General features: G+C 30.8%; 4 protein-coding genes across 4 annotated transcripts; 2 read left to right on the forward strand and 2 right to left on the reverse strand.

The window, feature by feature from the left end:
- Positions 1-822: 822 nt before the first annotated feature.
- LOC106110298 (F-box/LRR-repeat protein 2-like) lies at positions 823-4936 on the reverse strand. The gene is made up of 9 exons (XM_013292065.1): positions 4698-4936; positions 4516-4625; positions 4302-4447; positions 3522-3703; positions 3021-3085; positions 2361-2538; positions 1806-1996; positions 1637-1723; positions 823-1362 (listed from the first exon to the last, which is right to left on the reverse strand). The coding sequence occupies exons 1-9, from the start codon at positions 4762-4764 to the stop codon at positions 838-840; spliced, it is 1551 nt and encodes a 516-aa protein (XP_013147519.1). The 5' UTR covers positions 4765-4936; the 3' UTR covers positions 823-837.
- Positions 4937-5264: 328 nt separating this feature from the next.
- LOC106110316 (2-oxoglutarate and iron-dependent oxygenase domain-containing protein 3-like) lies at positions 5265-7042 on the forward strand. The gene is made up of 4 exons (XM_013292088.1): positions 5265-5485; positions 5559-5985; positions 6081-6233; positions 6499-7042. Exons 1-4 carry the CDS (start codon positions 5403-5405, stop codon positions 6769-6771), a joined length of 936 nt encoding a protein of 311 aa, XP_013147542.1. The 5' UTR covers positions 5265-5402; the 3' UTR covers positions 6772-7042.
- A 69-nt stretch (positions 7043-7111) lies between these two features.
- LOC106110288 lies at positions 7112-10020 on the forward strand. The gene is made up of 2 exons (XM_013292056.1): positions 7112-7502; positions 8099-10020. The coding sequence occupies exons 1-2, from the start codon at positions 7384-7386 to the stop codon at positions 9675-9677; spliced, it is 1698 nt and encodes a 565-aa protein (XP_013147510.1). The 5' UTR covers positions 7112-7383; the 3' UTR covers positions 9678-10020.
- Positions 10021-10057: 37 nt separating this feature from the next.
- On the reverse strand, positions 10058-14972 carry LOC106110307 (ubiquitin-like protein 7). The gene is made up of 8 exons (XM_013292077.1): positions 14630-14972; positions 14057-14271; positions 13397-13622; positions 12746-12879; positions 12130-12280; positions 11343-11447; positions 10463-10567; positions 10058-10209 (listed from the first exon to the last, which is right to left on the reverse strand). Exons 1-8 carry the CDS (start codon positions 14787-14789, stop codon positions 10154-10156), a joined length of 1152 nt encoding a protein of 383 aa, XP_013147531.1. The 5' UTR covers positions 14790-14972; the 3' UTR covers positions 10058-10153.
- Positions 14973-15246: the final 274 nt, after the last annotated feature.

Raw genomic sequence — 15246 nt, forward strand, 5'->3', positions numbered from 1 at the left:
TGCTCCTAGTGTGGGGGTACTGATTATTACAGATATAATTAACTAATATTATAAATGTGAAAGTTTTGATGGATTTCAATGAAATTTTGTGTTGATGTGGAGGATAGTCTGGAAGAACACATAGGCTACTCACTTTTTTTTATATTGTAATTGAAGTAGATTTGTCTTAATAGTTTTGTAAAACATTGTTTTTCTTCTTTAAATAGTGTCTTAGCATAGGTTGAAGTGTAAATAAACACTTCTTTGTTATGTAAAATGCCAGTAATCACAACATATTTTTTAATAATTCCCTAATTAATAAAAAACACTACACTGACGACTGGCTATAGTCTATTTATTTCATGCTATTAAATATAGGATATATTGGAAAAAAATATGTATGAATGGAACAAAAACAAACCAAAGGCAGGGGCCTTCTTTGTTATATGTACATTTGAATGTTGACATTTTCAATTGTAAGTTTTAAAAATGTAGACAATACAACAAGGTTTTTATAATTTCATCAATGATGGATAATTTGAATTATATTTTAAAAATTCTAGTGTGATAATAAAAATACATATAATACTAGGTAAAGGGGATGTTTATCCTTAAACTGCACCACAGATCACCTGTGGGGAGTGAAAGAGTGGCTACTAAACATCACTTGATAGATGATGAATGGACATGACCTCTACAATCCCTTAGTGACCAATCTAGTGCGGAAGTTAATCTTCTTTAGGGATTTTTTTTGAGAACAAGGAATGTCTTTAGTGAACACACTCTAAGCATAACAATATCATACATTTTAAGTCATATGTAAACTTAATTTTTACGAAACACTATTACAACCTTATACTAAGAAAAGAAGTACATACCAAGATTTTGCAAATTTTTCTGAGAGTTACAGCTTGATACATTGAGTGAAGTCAGCTTAGGACAGGAGCGAGCAACTTGTTTGAGCACAGCATTCGTTATATAGATGTTTTTGCTCAAATTCAAAATTTTCAACTCCTTTAAATTATCAAGAGCTTCACAGAAGGATTCGTTATCATAAGGTTTGAAGTAAGCATCCCCTGAAGTATATTCACTTAGTGATAACTCTTCCAACTTTGTTAATTTCTTCAATATTAGTGGTACAATCTTCCACATAGTGACGGGACAAACATCTAATTTCAGTGTAGTTAAGTTTGGCATTGCATCGATAGCTGCAGTAAGCACCGCACCTTGGAGACTACAGCAGTTGTAAAACGATAGAGCATTCAGTTTACGAATGTTAGACCCATTAAGGAATAGTCCAGTCACATGTGTGTTGTTGGCAATGGTCAAATACTCTATTGGGGAGTCACTCTTGACTATATGTACTAGACTTGAATCTGTAAGCTGCAAACACATTTATTGAAATGTTACATTTTTGATAATTCCTTATAAGTTCTTTGACATTTGTTATTTTACAAAACTAGCATTTTCTTGCGATGTTCACAAAAAATTGAAATTAAAAATGTTGCCTTTTACTTAGGGATAATTTAGCTTTGAAATTGTATAATAATATTTGTAACTGGTCCAGTAGGATAAGTTATTGGCAAACAATAATCGCGACATTCTTCTCTTATGTAAATTTACATTAAGTTGAATAAAACAATGAAAAACTTATTACCTTATTGCATGAGACAAAAATAAGCTTTTTCAAATTTTTACACCCATAAACCAGTGGGTTCCAATTTTTCGTATGCATACCAACAATCTGTAAAAGACATTGGTTAGGATTAGATCTAGTTCAATAACGAATTGAGGAAGTTCATAATCTATCAGACATGCTTTGTTACCTTTAGTTCTTCGAGGTTGGGACAGAATTTGCCAACAGTGTGTGCAGTACGGTCATTTAGTGCGGACCAGTTGTGGTCAATATGCAACCGCACTAGAGAACTGCCTACTCTCTGCAGCACCCGTCTCAACACTGCTGTGGTTAAGGTAACCGGTATATGTTGCCACCATGAGGTCTTATATATGCGAATGCCTAGAATATAGTTTGAAATTTATTTAATCTCTACTTTTGATGACATAAAAGTTATATCGAAAAAAACCTACTAAAGCCTAAAAACTAAACTAAGCCCTTAACCTAAGTAGTGTGCATATACACTTTATTATATAAGTTTAGATGTACCCAATAATCTTAAAATCAAAATTATTTGATGGCTCATCTATGACAACAATAATTTTTTTTTTAAATAGCATATCAATACTCAAAAGTTTACAACCCCTGCTCTATGGAAAACTGAATCCAGTTCCATCTCACTCATCAAAATCTATTCAATGATTCAAATACTCACATCTGTAGATCTTGTTAGTTGGTTAAAAAGAAGATATAAAAAAAGACTCACCAACAATGAATTCCTGGACCATCATTTGCCATCTCTTGCTGACTCTCTCGGAGCGAATGAGATCTCTTAATGGTACATAACTCATAATGTGCGACAAACAATCGGGATTGAGAACATCCAGTATTCCATAACCTTCCATATCATTGCTGTCGTTTTCAACCTCTTCAACTTCATTTACCTTTTTAAAGATAACATCATAATTAACCATCATAATGAAGCATATAATAAGAGATATTTTAATGTATATCCATTAAAATAGAAATGAGTAATTATAAAAACACTTGCTTTCGCTCGTGACTCCGACCGCGTGGTATTAAAAAAGAACAAAAGTAAGTAGCCTATGTGTACTTCCAGATTATCCTCTACATCCATGCTAAATTTCATCGAAATCCAGCAGTTTTGGGTTCAAACTCTAACAAATATCCATCCATCGAATTTTCGCATTTATAATATTAGTAAGACATCTAATCAATTTTATCTTTATAAGGTTTAACAGTCTTTAGAAACAGACATGTTTGTATCATAAATTTAAACATTAAAACTTTTCAAATATCCATAAACAATGAAATGTGTATATAATTTCTCATTTTCATTAAATTTTACACATAATATTAACTGTATTAACTTATAATTAACACTTATTAACTATATAACACTTACAATTGATACATTGATATCATCATTGTTCCCTTCTGCATTTGCATTAACATCTTGTTGAGGGTTTTCTAGAAATAAATAGCAATATAATTATGGAATTACACATAAACAAGAAAAACACTTTAAAAACCTTTCTAAACTGCATACTTCATCAATAGGAGTTGAAATATAAATAACAAACTGTCATAATATTTTAAGATAAAAATTGTTTTTATTTATACTCTTCAACAAATTCCTAGCAATATGAACTTCCATTAAGACCCTTCTTCATCATCTTCCTTCTTATCCTACCCTCATAGTGTCGGCGCAATAGATTTTTATCCTACACATAACTCTATCATACATCATCTCAGTCATCACTCTCTTTTTGATCATGTCACCTTTCATGCAATACATCCATTTCTTTCTAGGCTATACCATTAAGACCCTTCTTAAGAGTACCATATGATATACTAAAATTCAGTCCTTAAACTGTCTCACAATGAATAATTGAGCTATATCAACCTTTGTCTTGTTCCACTTCCTCTGTTGGCACTGATGGGGGTGGTTCTTCACCTCTCTGGCCGCTTGGCCGCCATTGCACCCTACCATCAGCATCTTCTGCAGGTTGGTGCCAACTGTCAGCTGGCGAAATCCTCAAACTACGACCTCGGAGAGTCTTTTCATGATATGGTGCTTGTAGAGCTCTGAAATTGAGTTACATATAAATGTATAATGTGAGTTGATCAAGGAGAGATGTTGAATCCAATTAATGCAGAAAGTATGCAGTTAGAATGAGAGTATAAATTCTTCTTTTATCAATGAATTTATTTAAAATATATGGAAATAAAAAAAGCAGGTAGGAAATATATAGTTTTTGTAAACTACCCCGAAAGTACCTATTTTAATTTATTTAAAAACTGTTCTGTTTTCAATTTCTTAAATATCATTTTATTGAGATTACACGATTTTTCCATATTTCATTGCATTTAGAAATATTTATAATCATAATGATTTAAACAATCATGATCTCTGGTATTTTATAATAAAACTGGTTTATTGTACATGTTTAAAAAAATTATAAAAGAAAAACTTAACACATGTAACAATTTTCATTGTCAACTAACAAAGACTTGATAGGACAATAGAATAAAAAATATTTATATTAGATTGTACAGTGAATTATTTATACTTTATTTAAAACTGGACTGCAAATACTTAATTTTTTGCATTTCATTTAAAAGTGTTTTGCCATGTGTTTTTTTAACACAAAGGAATGTTAGGTAAAGGCAAAAGTTAACTTACTTATGTGCATCTGCTGGGTTGCTAAATGTGACGAACGCGTATGTTGGAGTCGGCGTCCTATTTGGTCCTTTGTCACCCATTCTTAGCCAACAGCTCTTTATGAAACCATATTGTGCAAACACACCAAAAAGTTCAGTTCTAGTAGTCTGCAAAACATTAACAAAATCAATAAAATGTAAATTCTTTGTATCTAAAAATGATGTTGAATATGTACTTCTGGTGGTAGGTTGGTGACATAAATTTTTCTGATAGGTATGCCATCCTCTGTGTGTGTTGGTACACTTCGAATGCCATACGCCCCTTCAAAATTGGAACTGAAGGCGACTGAAATTAAGGTAATTAATATTATTAATCACATGTATATGAAACAAAAGCATATAGAATAAAAATACATACAGAGCTCTCGACTAACGACGTGCAAAAATTCATGGTCGACCCCATCATCTTCAACGTCGAAGTACATTGCGACAAAAAAATAAGCAGCAATTGATACACCAAATGTTAATTATTTCTAATGGCAGTACATGACAGTATTACAGTCGACAAAATGAAACACGGAAAATTTTAAGCAAATTCTTAACATAAAATTGATATTTAGCAAATGCAATCAACATACAACGGTCGTACTTTTTCAATGTTACCATTATGTTTCAGTCAGTTCAAACATCAAGCAATCAGTCAAAATTATTTTTTTTAATCTATATTGTTTGTTAAATGTTAAATTAAGTGCGAATGTAAATCGATAGAATCAGTTTTGTTTAATACATGTGTTCAAAAAACGAAAATTACTATAATCACCTTAAGAAAATTTTCAAGGGAGAAAAACTTCGCAACATTGTTTTTCTTAGTTAGTTCTCGATTCTTTCGATAATCTGTAACTAGGCTTACCTTCTGAAACTTGCCTGACAATTACATCTTCTGAAATAATGACATTGTCATTTGTCGCTTAAACTGCTGTGATAAAATATTTATTATCAAATAAGAAATTAAAAATAATAAAGCAACATAAAACTGATTGATAAATATAAGAAACGTTGAGGGCAGTATTTTACTACATTTTAAAGCTGTAAAATTTGTTGAAACATAGAAAGTTATTTAAAAATGACTGAACTGAAAAGACGAAATAAAAAGCCGATATCTAATGAAAAAGAAGATAACGAGTTGGTCAATACCAAAGAGAAATCGTAAGTAATAAAGTAAACTGTTGTATTATGTAAATGTTGATATAATCGGTTGATTTGAATTGTTATTTTTCAGAAAATTAAGCAACTTACCTCTAAGAGTTCTTTCAAGAGTAGTAGTCATATTTTCATTGCTTACTATAGTTTATTTTACTTCTAAAAATGATAAAACAATTACATTCGCCAGACAATCAGATGTTTTGGCTGGAAAGGGTCAAATAATAGATTGCTCAGAAAAATATATTAAAGAAATAGATAAATATGAAGGCTGTTTTCCCAAGGAGTGTAAGAGATTTGTGACCGATAAAGTAATTTCAGAAAGAGAATCTTTAGAATTGTTGAAAATAGCTAAGAAAGGTCTTAAGTATGGACGATCTTCAGGTGGTGCCTCCATATTAGATCTCCATAGTGGAGCTTTGTCTAAAGGACAACACTTTGTTAATATTTACAAAAGAGATGATATGAAAAATTTATTCACTGAAGCAGACTTTAATGTGTTCAAGGTAAGTGTATAAGGCCTAACTCATTCAATATTACTGGCTGGCTGGAAAGTTCACTTTAACTGCCATTATAATATATACAATTTGTGTTTTTTTAGGTGGTAAAAGAAAAAATAAAACATGCCATATCTCATTACTTTGGAGTATTACCTAGTAAAATTTATTTAACACATCCAACATTTTTCTCTGAAATTAATCCTAAAAATGCAGTAACCGTACATGATGAATATTGGCATCCACATGTTGACAAAGTAAGTTTTTTTACATATTACTCACATGTAGACTTCAATGAATAATTTTTTTTTGTTGGTTACATGATTATTGTTTTCATATTGGCAGTAAGGGGTCCTAGATGGTGATTATTCATTGATAAATAAAAAAAAACTGTAAATACAAATCTACTATGAATTGACTAATTTTTCCTTTCAATTGTTTTGTAGTAATAAGATCTTATTATTCCTTATAATAATTTATTTAATATTAGACATGATAAATTTAAAGATTTAAATTTTTCAGGAAACTTATAAATCATTCCATTATACAACTTTACTTTATTTAAGTGATTATAGCAAAGACTTTGAAGGTGGGAGGTTTGTGTTTGTTGATGAGAAACATAATAAAACAGTAGAACCAAGATTGGCACGGCTAAGCATTTTCACAAGTGGTGCTGAAAATCTTCATTATGTAGAAAAAGTTACATCGGGTACCAGATATGCAATGACAATATCATTCACATGTGATAAGAACTATGCCATAGAAGATCCAAGTACAAATAAATATATTAATTAATACCCCTAAATGTTATTTTAATTTCAATATAATGTTATTTTATAAGTTTATAATCGTAAATAGTTAAACCTCCCAAATATTAAAGATGTAGTTTTCTATTTATTTTTTTAAAATTGGCGCCTTTTACATTGCTTAATTTTTGCAGAAATTAAAAACGTAAAGAATATACACAATATTTGAAACTACGTATTAGATTAGGGCATTAAGGAGTTGAGGGAGGTGATTGTGATTGTAATATTGGCAAAATATACGCTCTTAACGTTGTATTAAATATTTTTTTTTAATTGTACCAAGTCCTACCAACATTTAACATGGTGTTATTCGCTACTTCCAATATTTTATCTGTGACGTTTGTTATTGGTTGATATTTCGCACAACGCAAAAGAAAAATAAAATAATCGCGTATGTTGAAACATGACATAATATGTCGTTGTATGAAAAAACCACAAAAATAAATACAAGAACATTTTGGGATTCCTTTTGAGCTAAATTCTAGTGTAATTTAATGTTTTGTTTAGAAGTGTAAATCATTTTAGTGTGTTATTTCGCATATACAATAATTGCGTGACATTTTACTTTCGTTTGATTTTACAATTATTTAATTAAAGCAATATGGAGATGAACATTATTGATCACAGTGATTCTGATTCGGGAGAAAGTTGGACTATTCTGGAACCCACGCCTGAATATACTGAAGGAACATTGCAACTTCCACAAGATACGAACGAAAGGTAAATAGTATATACCTAAGTGTTATTATTTTTTTAATATTAACGCGAAAACAAAAAAATGTTAAATTTTTGCCACAAAATAATATATTTCTAAAGTCTATTGATCATTCTAGTTAAGAAATTATCAAACGAAACTTTTGTGCTTTTTGCGCATATTATCTTTTCATAATCAAGGTTGTTTAAAAAGCGCTTCTAAAAATTTTAATTACTAATGTAATAATACTGTATAACGCAACGTACCGTAAAAATAGATTTAAGCATATTTAGATCCTTTTTTATAATAATTTGAATCAACTTAATAACTTGTTCAACAATTCACTTCTAGGTGGCACTGTTTACCTTGACCTATTCTTACTAAGACTGTATTGCAGCATGTTTCTACTTAATTACTTGACCTTATAAAAACATATCAAGTATTCAGTATCCATAAACAATTTTGGTCAATACCTTTCCCTTTGTTGTCATTTAAAAATGCCTGAGTGATGAGATGCATTATAGCACATCATTTATATTAAACAGATCAATTTTTGATTCCACATGGTACTTCTTGGTTAAGAAAAAATATTACCATGTACAAATTACTTCATTCTTTGCAGATTTCCAACCTCATTCAAAGAAAAAGATGAAGATACTGATGGCATATCTGTCATCAGTGACAGTGATCATGAGAGTCCTATGCAACACAAGCACATTGATGATAATTATACCACAGAAGATGAAATGTTACCTGACAAACATGGTCCCATACATATCACAGATAGCCCTCACATTACACACTTTGAAAACATTGATAAACTACCAAGAGATGATACAGATTATCTGATGGAGAGTAACGGAAAACTCAAAACATACGTACACAGAAGGAATAAGAGATTAAGTACTGTTCTCAATGTTATCATGCTAGGAAGTGTTATTACCGCTGCAGGTGTAGCAATCGGACACATGTGGGGTGCCAAAAATGATTGTACCATGCACCATACACCTTCTGTTAATAAGATTTTATCCAATTTGTACAAGCTGCAAGAAGAAAATGCTTATTTAAGAAGCAAATTGAAAGAGCTAACATTAGTTAGTAATATACAGATGCAACATCAGAAGATGCCAAACAAACGCTGCAAGAAAGTCTTTGAAGAACCTTTAAATATGAACAATCCTAATAAACTGACTAAATGTATTGATGATCAAACTATTGAACAGGAAAAAGTTTTGGATAGTCATTTGATAGAACCATCATTTGAAAAGGAATTTCTGGGGGATTTGAACAAACTTAAAAATATATACAAACAAAATAAAAGTTGGTTAGATGATGAAATTGCGAAAAGAATTAAACATGAGCGACAGCAATTGAAGAACATTAAAATTCAGGAAAAACCTGTGAATATGGAAATAATAGAAGAAATTAATAAAGCAATGGCTGAAGAGACAAAAATGTTTCAAAACAATGAAAAAGAAAATTCCATGTTAGTCACAGAAGCATTCTCAACAGATTCCTTAGATGACCAAAAGGAATTAATTGATAATAAGAAGATTTCATATGCAGATTCCTTAAAATCTGAGAAGAAAAATAACAACATCCAAAAGCGGGAAGTTGATAAAAAATGGGAATATGAACATCTTAATAAAAAAAAGGTTAAGAAAATCTATGAACCCAATCTACAAGATGTTACAAGTGAAGAAGAAATTAAAAAAGATGACAGATATAACTGTCATAAATGCAAGTATAATAAGAGGAAGACTGAAAAATGGCGTAGAAAGCAAAAGGGTCGCAGTAAACAAGAACAATTTGATATAAAAGGTCTACTGAAAGATTATGATGATTCTCAAGCATTACCTGAAAACCGAAACATTTTAGATAAAATTCAACCAACTACTGATGCTACAGAAAAAACTAAATTAGAAAGTCCAGATAACATAAAAGAAAGCAATGGAAAATTGAAAGAGAAGCCAAATAAAAATTCAGAAAAAGATAAAGTGAATTGGTATGAAAAAAGAGCTTCGCTGAGAAAAGAATACAGAAATAGACTCCAGCAAGAATTATTTGGTGATAAAAGTCTTAATAATTCCGCATGGTACTTTCGTCGGATGAAAAAGCGGGAACAATGTAGAGCTAAAACAGGCAATGACACACACAAGAAAACTTCTAAACTTAACATGAATTTTAAAATAAAATATTAAAGTTTCACATCTATTTCAACACATCTAACAGCAAAGTTTATATTCACTGTAGCTACAAAAATAGGTGTTGTATAGCATTACTGAATTAATTTACATTTAATGTTTTAAAACATTTAAACAACATTGAAAATCTTCTTCTGTTTTAACATTTATAAATTAGAAAGAGTATATTTTTTATAAACTGGCTGACAGCTTGCTTCATGTTATAATATTAGAGTTTATTAACTTTGTTACATTATTCTTTTAGCAATACTTTAGTCTATTTCGCACATATTTTTATCATATAGTATTTTAAGTACATATGTCCCTTATGGATACATCCAGTGATATTATAAATAAGGTTTATTTCTTTCAAAATTATTAAGCAATAAAACAACTTGTGAAGACAAATATCTTTTATTTAAACATATTTAACATGTTGAGTATTGGTTATATTATATGAATGAGAACTACATAATTGAAACATCTAAATAATCTTAATCATCACCGATAGCGCCACTGAACACCAAGTTGATAGCAGCATTTACATCACCTGAAAACAATTATTTCATATTATTAACTTTTATCTTGACGTTATAACAAAAATAAATACAAAAGTCGATTTATACACAAAATACGGGCTAGCGTGGTGTTGTGTATACTTCGAGTTAATTAAAAGAAAACAAAGACCAGGTACAAATATAAAATCGAAACTTAGTCAGAGGCATCCGTTTTCCCCAACCACATGCTTTGTTTTTAGAAACAGTTTAGTAAAAAATGTAATATTAATAATGGTATAATAATACCTGAGCATATGACCAGAGCTCGCATGTTCAAAGCATCATCTGTGAGTCCCATTTCATGCATGTGACTTATTTGTGTCGCATATTCCTCTTGATTTTGGGATGAAGCTGAAAAAAAGTTTATAGTGTAAATATTCGAAACATTAAAACTATAGTCATATACTTAGTGAACATTTTTCAGTTAAAGTTTTGTCACTACCTTAACATGCAAATACATATCACTGTTTTTTAAAATAATCAAACAGAAAAAAGCATTTTATCTTATAGGTGTATTAATACAAGCCCTTGTTATTAGTCGCACTAATATTAAAAATGTGAAAGTTTAGATAGATGGATGTTTGTTAGAGTTTGTAGCCTAAACCGCTGAACAGATTTCGATGAAATTTGGTATAGATGTAGAGGATAGTCTGGAAGAACACATAGGCTACTCACTTTCGTTTTATTTTCTTCCACGCGGACGAAGTCGCGGGCCAAAGCTGGTCTCTCACAAAAGTAAAAATAACCAGTCAGTATTAAAGCCAATCTACTCTACTTACAACCTTTACTGTTCTCCTATTAAAGAACAAGTTTACTATAGCTAACATACAAAACATTTTTTAAACAAAAATCCGGCTTTAAGGGCCTGTTCAACCACTAGCTGATAGAGGCTCAGATAACTTAAATATGACATCACTGTCAACAAAATCTAATATTACCTTCACATATTTTATATGTTGGATTGTTATCAGACATTTTACAATTTGATGGCACAGGCCCTTACATGTTTATAAGATGTACATAAAAAAGTCGATTTGTGAACCTTCTTTTATCTGTATGATGGGGGATGGTTGTTTGTAAAAATGAGTGTTAGGTTATTAAAATCGGTTAATAATACTACACTTACTAGCAAAAGTTGTCTCCGGAGTAGATGAGCTTTGTTCACCGGCTCTTGACATAGCCTCTGTCATTGCTTCATTGAACATTTCCGTAGTTATTATAGGAGGCGCAGCTGAAACAAACATTTAACACATATTAAAGTTTTAAAAAAGATAAACATAACATTATTCTCAATTTAAATTACCAGGGCTTTTGTATTTTGAAGGAATTCCATGGTTTTTGTTTTTTTTTTTAAATCACAGTCTTGTAGGCAGGCAGTATTATAAACATATTGATTGATTTTAAAAAGTTTTTAATAAAGTCAGGAAACTGGTTTATTACATTTCACACTTTAATATGTAGTTTTTTTTCTACAAGTTATGGTAGTGAATTTTTTTCTTAATATAATAATAGTATCCATTTATTTTATTATAAGGTACATGGTAATTTTGGTGAATAGCAGTGTCTACAAAAGTGGTGTAAATGGTTGATTGTACAATCTTATTAGAACCCTTAGAATAAACATTTAAAATAGAGCATGTAATTATGAGTTTATCCCTTTCCATACTACTAGGGTTTTCATTTATTTTATTAATCATTTAAAAATAAACCGGCTGCACTGAGTGTTACAGTAATTTATCTAATAGTTATTTGTAATTTTTTCTTCAATTCAAATTTTACTAATATTATAAGTTTACATGGATGTTTGTTAGAGTTTGTAGCCTATACTGGTGAACGGATTTCTATGAAATTTTGCATAGATGTGGAGGATAGTCTGGAACATATAGGCACTTAGTTTTATATAGCTAATATACCTGTACTGCTGCTGGGTGCACTGGGTTCTGCAGTGGCAGAACTCCTAGCTGTGTTCCTACGATCAGGCGTAGCTTCCAATAGCCTCAATAAATTCTCTCGGTTCTGACGGACATGTATTGAATTGTTAGGTAACGCAGAATCTGTTGCAGCCTGAAACGAATTAAAAATTTTATACACAAAATGTAAATATTATACATTCAAATTGAACAGTGTTAAGTATAGGTAAAGTTAACTATATAGTTACTGCTAACAAACACCATTTTTATAAAAGAAAATTGTTTCTTATAGCAATAAAGCTTCTATTAGGATAGAATACTTCATACTACTCATACTAATAATAAAATGCGACAGTTTCGATGGATGGATGGATGTTTGTTATAGTTTGTAGCCTAAACAGCTGAATGGATTTCTATGATATATGGTACATAGAGTAGTATAGTAGCATAGTCTAGTATACATAGGCTACTCAATTTTGGTATCATATAAAGAGAACCTATGACCACAAGATTGGTACTTTTAATAATTATGCTTTTTTAATAAATTATTATAATATTTGCTAATTGTAATATATACCTTTGAGAACAGATTAAGCTTAAAATATAATTGGAACAGTACCTGCAAAGCAGCAGTTAATTGTTCCCGTGTTATGGAGGTGCTCCTCTCCATTCGGGGTTCATCAGCATCCTCTTCATCCACATCCTCATCCTCTGAGAGAGCCTCAAGTGAATATGCAAAACCAGATGTTGGTACTAAAAAATAACAAACATTTATCAGCAAAACATTTGATATACTTGTCAAGTTAGCTTTGTGTGACATGATTAAAAATTGATTATTTTTTTGGTAGTGTACCAGTAATATTAAAAAATTTTTGTGTTCCTTGCAGATGATCTAGGGAGGTCAAAGAACTATCCACTCCTATATCCTCCTGGTGACCTCCATGTATAACATCTTTTTGAAAATTACTCTGTCGGAATTCTCATCAACATTTCCATTATGACTCTTTGAAGTCAAATTTTTCACATAAACTATACTTTTGTAATGTAGGATGTCAGCAATGACTGCATATTTATGAATAATAGTTTTTTTTAATAGAAAGCACTACACTTGTGATAGCCTATAGGCTGACATGCACTAAAGGAACAAAACTATAAACCTATAGCAGAAAAGAAGAGATATTGTCATATTATCATTTGATTTTATACAAATTTATGTAGAAAAAGCAGTTCTAGATCATCTAGTCCACAATATAATTCACACGATGCTCACCATCTTCATCAGAAGCAGTATTACGGGAACGCACCAGTCTTGTTAAATGTCGCAAAGCCGCAGGTAATTCAGGATGGGCTTCAGCTCCGCGCCTCATTGTCTCCACATTAGCACCCAATGCAGCAAGAAGCTCCACTTCATGCAATATTGATAATCCCACACAATCCTCACTTAGTGAAGGCAATTGATCAACAACTTCTGCTAGTGTAGCATCATCATTGAGTAGCTGAAAATAAATTCTCTTTATTTAATTATGGTTTTATGTTACTGAAAATTAATGCCTTTATACATAATTAAGGATTTTTTTTCGCAGGCATAAAACTATATGAGGTTTAAATTTGTCACAAGAAATACAAGACAGGCTGAACTGATTTTTAGTAGAAGTAGTAGTGGGTATGACCACTTCACACCTTTTTTTCATGTGGTTTTGTATTGCAGTTAAGGGGATAGAAAATCTCATCCAGTAAGCCATTAATGATAAAACCTGCCCTGTCAATTTTGATGAGGACACTGTCATTTCATTTGTAATACCTTTCTGGTTCGACCTAGGTTAATTCTAGACAATATTATAAATAAGCAAATAGAATTTTTCCATTCATTTAGACATATTAAGTTTGTTCTAATTTCAAATGCCAATCTGTAATATAATGTTTTTTTTACCTGCATTGCTCGTGTCCAGCCTGGTGCGTTTGGTGTACAGCCTAAAGTTCTCAATGATGTGTTCAACTGTTGTATTTCCACATCAGAAAATGTATACGCAGGAGTTGACTTAACTGTGATCTTTTTCTTTACTATATGTACCATTTCACCATATTTAATTCCACAATCTTGGAGTGTAGACTCATCTCGGAGAATTTTGCCATGATATATAGCTTCTATAAAGATAATTAAACTGATTGGTATATCAATCAGGTGAAATAGTTGGACTATCTAAAAATGTAGAATGCTATGCCAGTCATTGGACTGATATTGCATGCCAGTTGAATACCAGTCCAAATGTTGAGCACTACTGTTGAACTATACTAAGGCAATGTCTGTACTGCACATTAATTTTTATCTAAATCTAAGCAAAGTACAAAAACATAACAATGAAGTACTTTAATTTGAAGATTTATTACATTGTGTAATTGCCAAGCTGTCATAATTCACACTGACTAAAATTACTAAGCGATACTAGGCAATTTTTATATTTTTATGGGTTTTCATTTTCCACAATAACAATGAACTACAAACCTAAGGAAGAAGACGGTTCTTTCACTCTTTTCTCCGCCTCCGCTTTTAAGTTTATAATTTTGTTTTCGAGTGTAAAATTATCAAGCTTGTAGCGTTCAATTGGCCCGGGTTTTACTTTTACACCCAAAAATACACACGATTGATTCTCCATTGAATCCATTATTGAATTTTGTATTTAAAATCAATAACAAAGCTAAATTTTGGGATACAAAACAATTTTGAAACCACCAAATGTGAGATCAGATAGCAGTTTTATATGTAGTATGTATTGAAATGATTTAGGTAAAACAATATTTTTGTATCGATCAATACAAATGAAATATCAAGCAAATCTGTAATGTCATTCCAGAAAATCGACAAACAAACCATAACCAAGAATCAAAAACACACATCAAAGAGTAAATAACATTCAACATGGATATACAAGTTTCTTTTGCCGACAATATTATGAAATAAACAAATGACATTTAATATAAGGGTAATAATGACAGCTTGTTATAAATATTTTTCAGATAGTTGATTTATTATTTATTCATTTTAAATTGCAGTGACCGAACCCTTAGTTGTACTATGTTTTGTGTAACTGGAAGTATTTCCTTCATGACATAAAATAAACA

Source organism: Papilio polytes, unplaced genomic scaffold, assembly GCF_000836215.1.
Source record: "Papilio polytes unplaced genomic scaffold, Ppol_1.0 DF824247.1, whole genome shotgun sequence".
In the NCBI taxonomy this organism is placed as follows: domain Eukaryota; kingdom Metazoa; phylum Arthropoda; class Insecta; order Lepidoptera; family Papilionidae; genus Papilio; species Papilio polytes.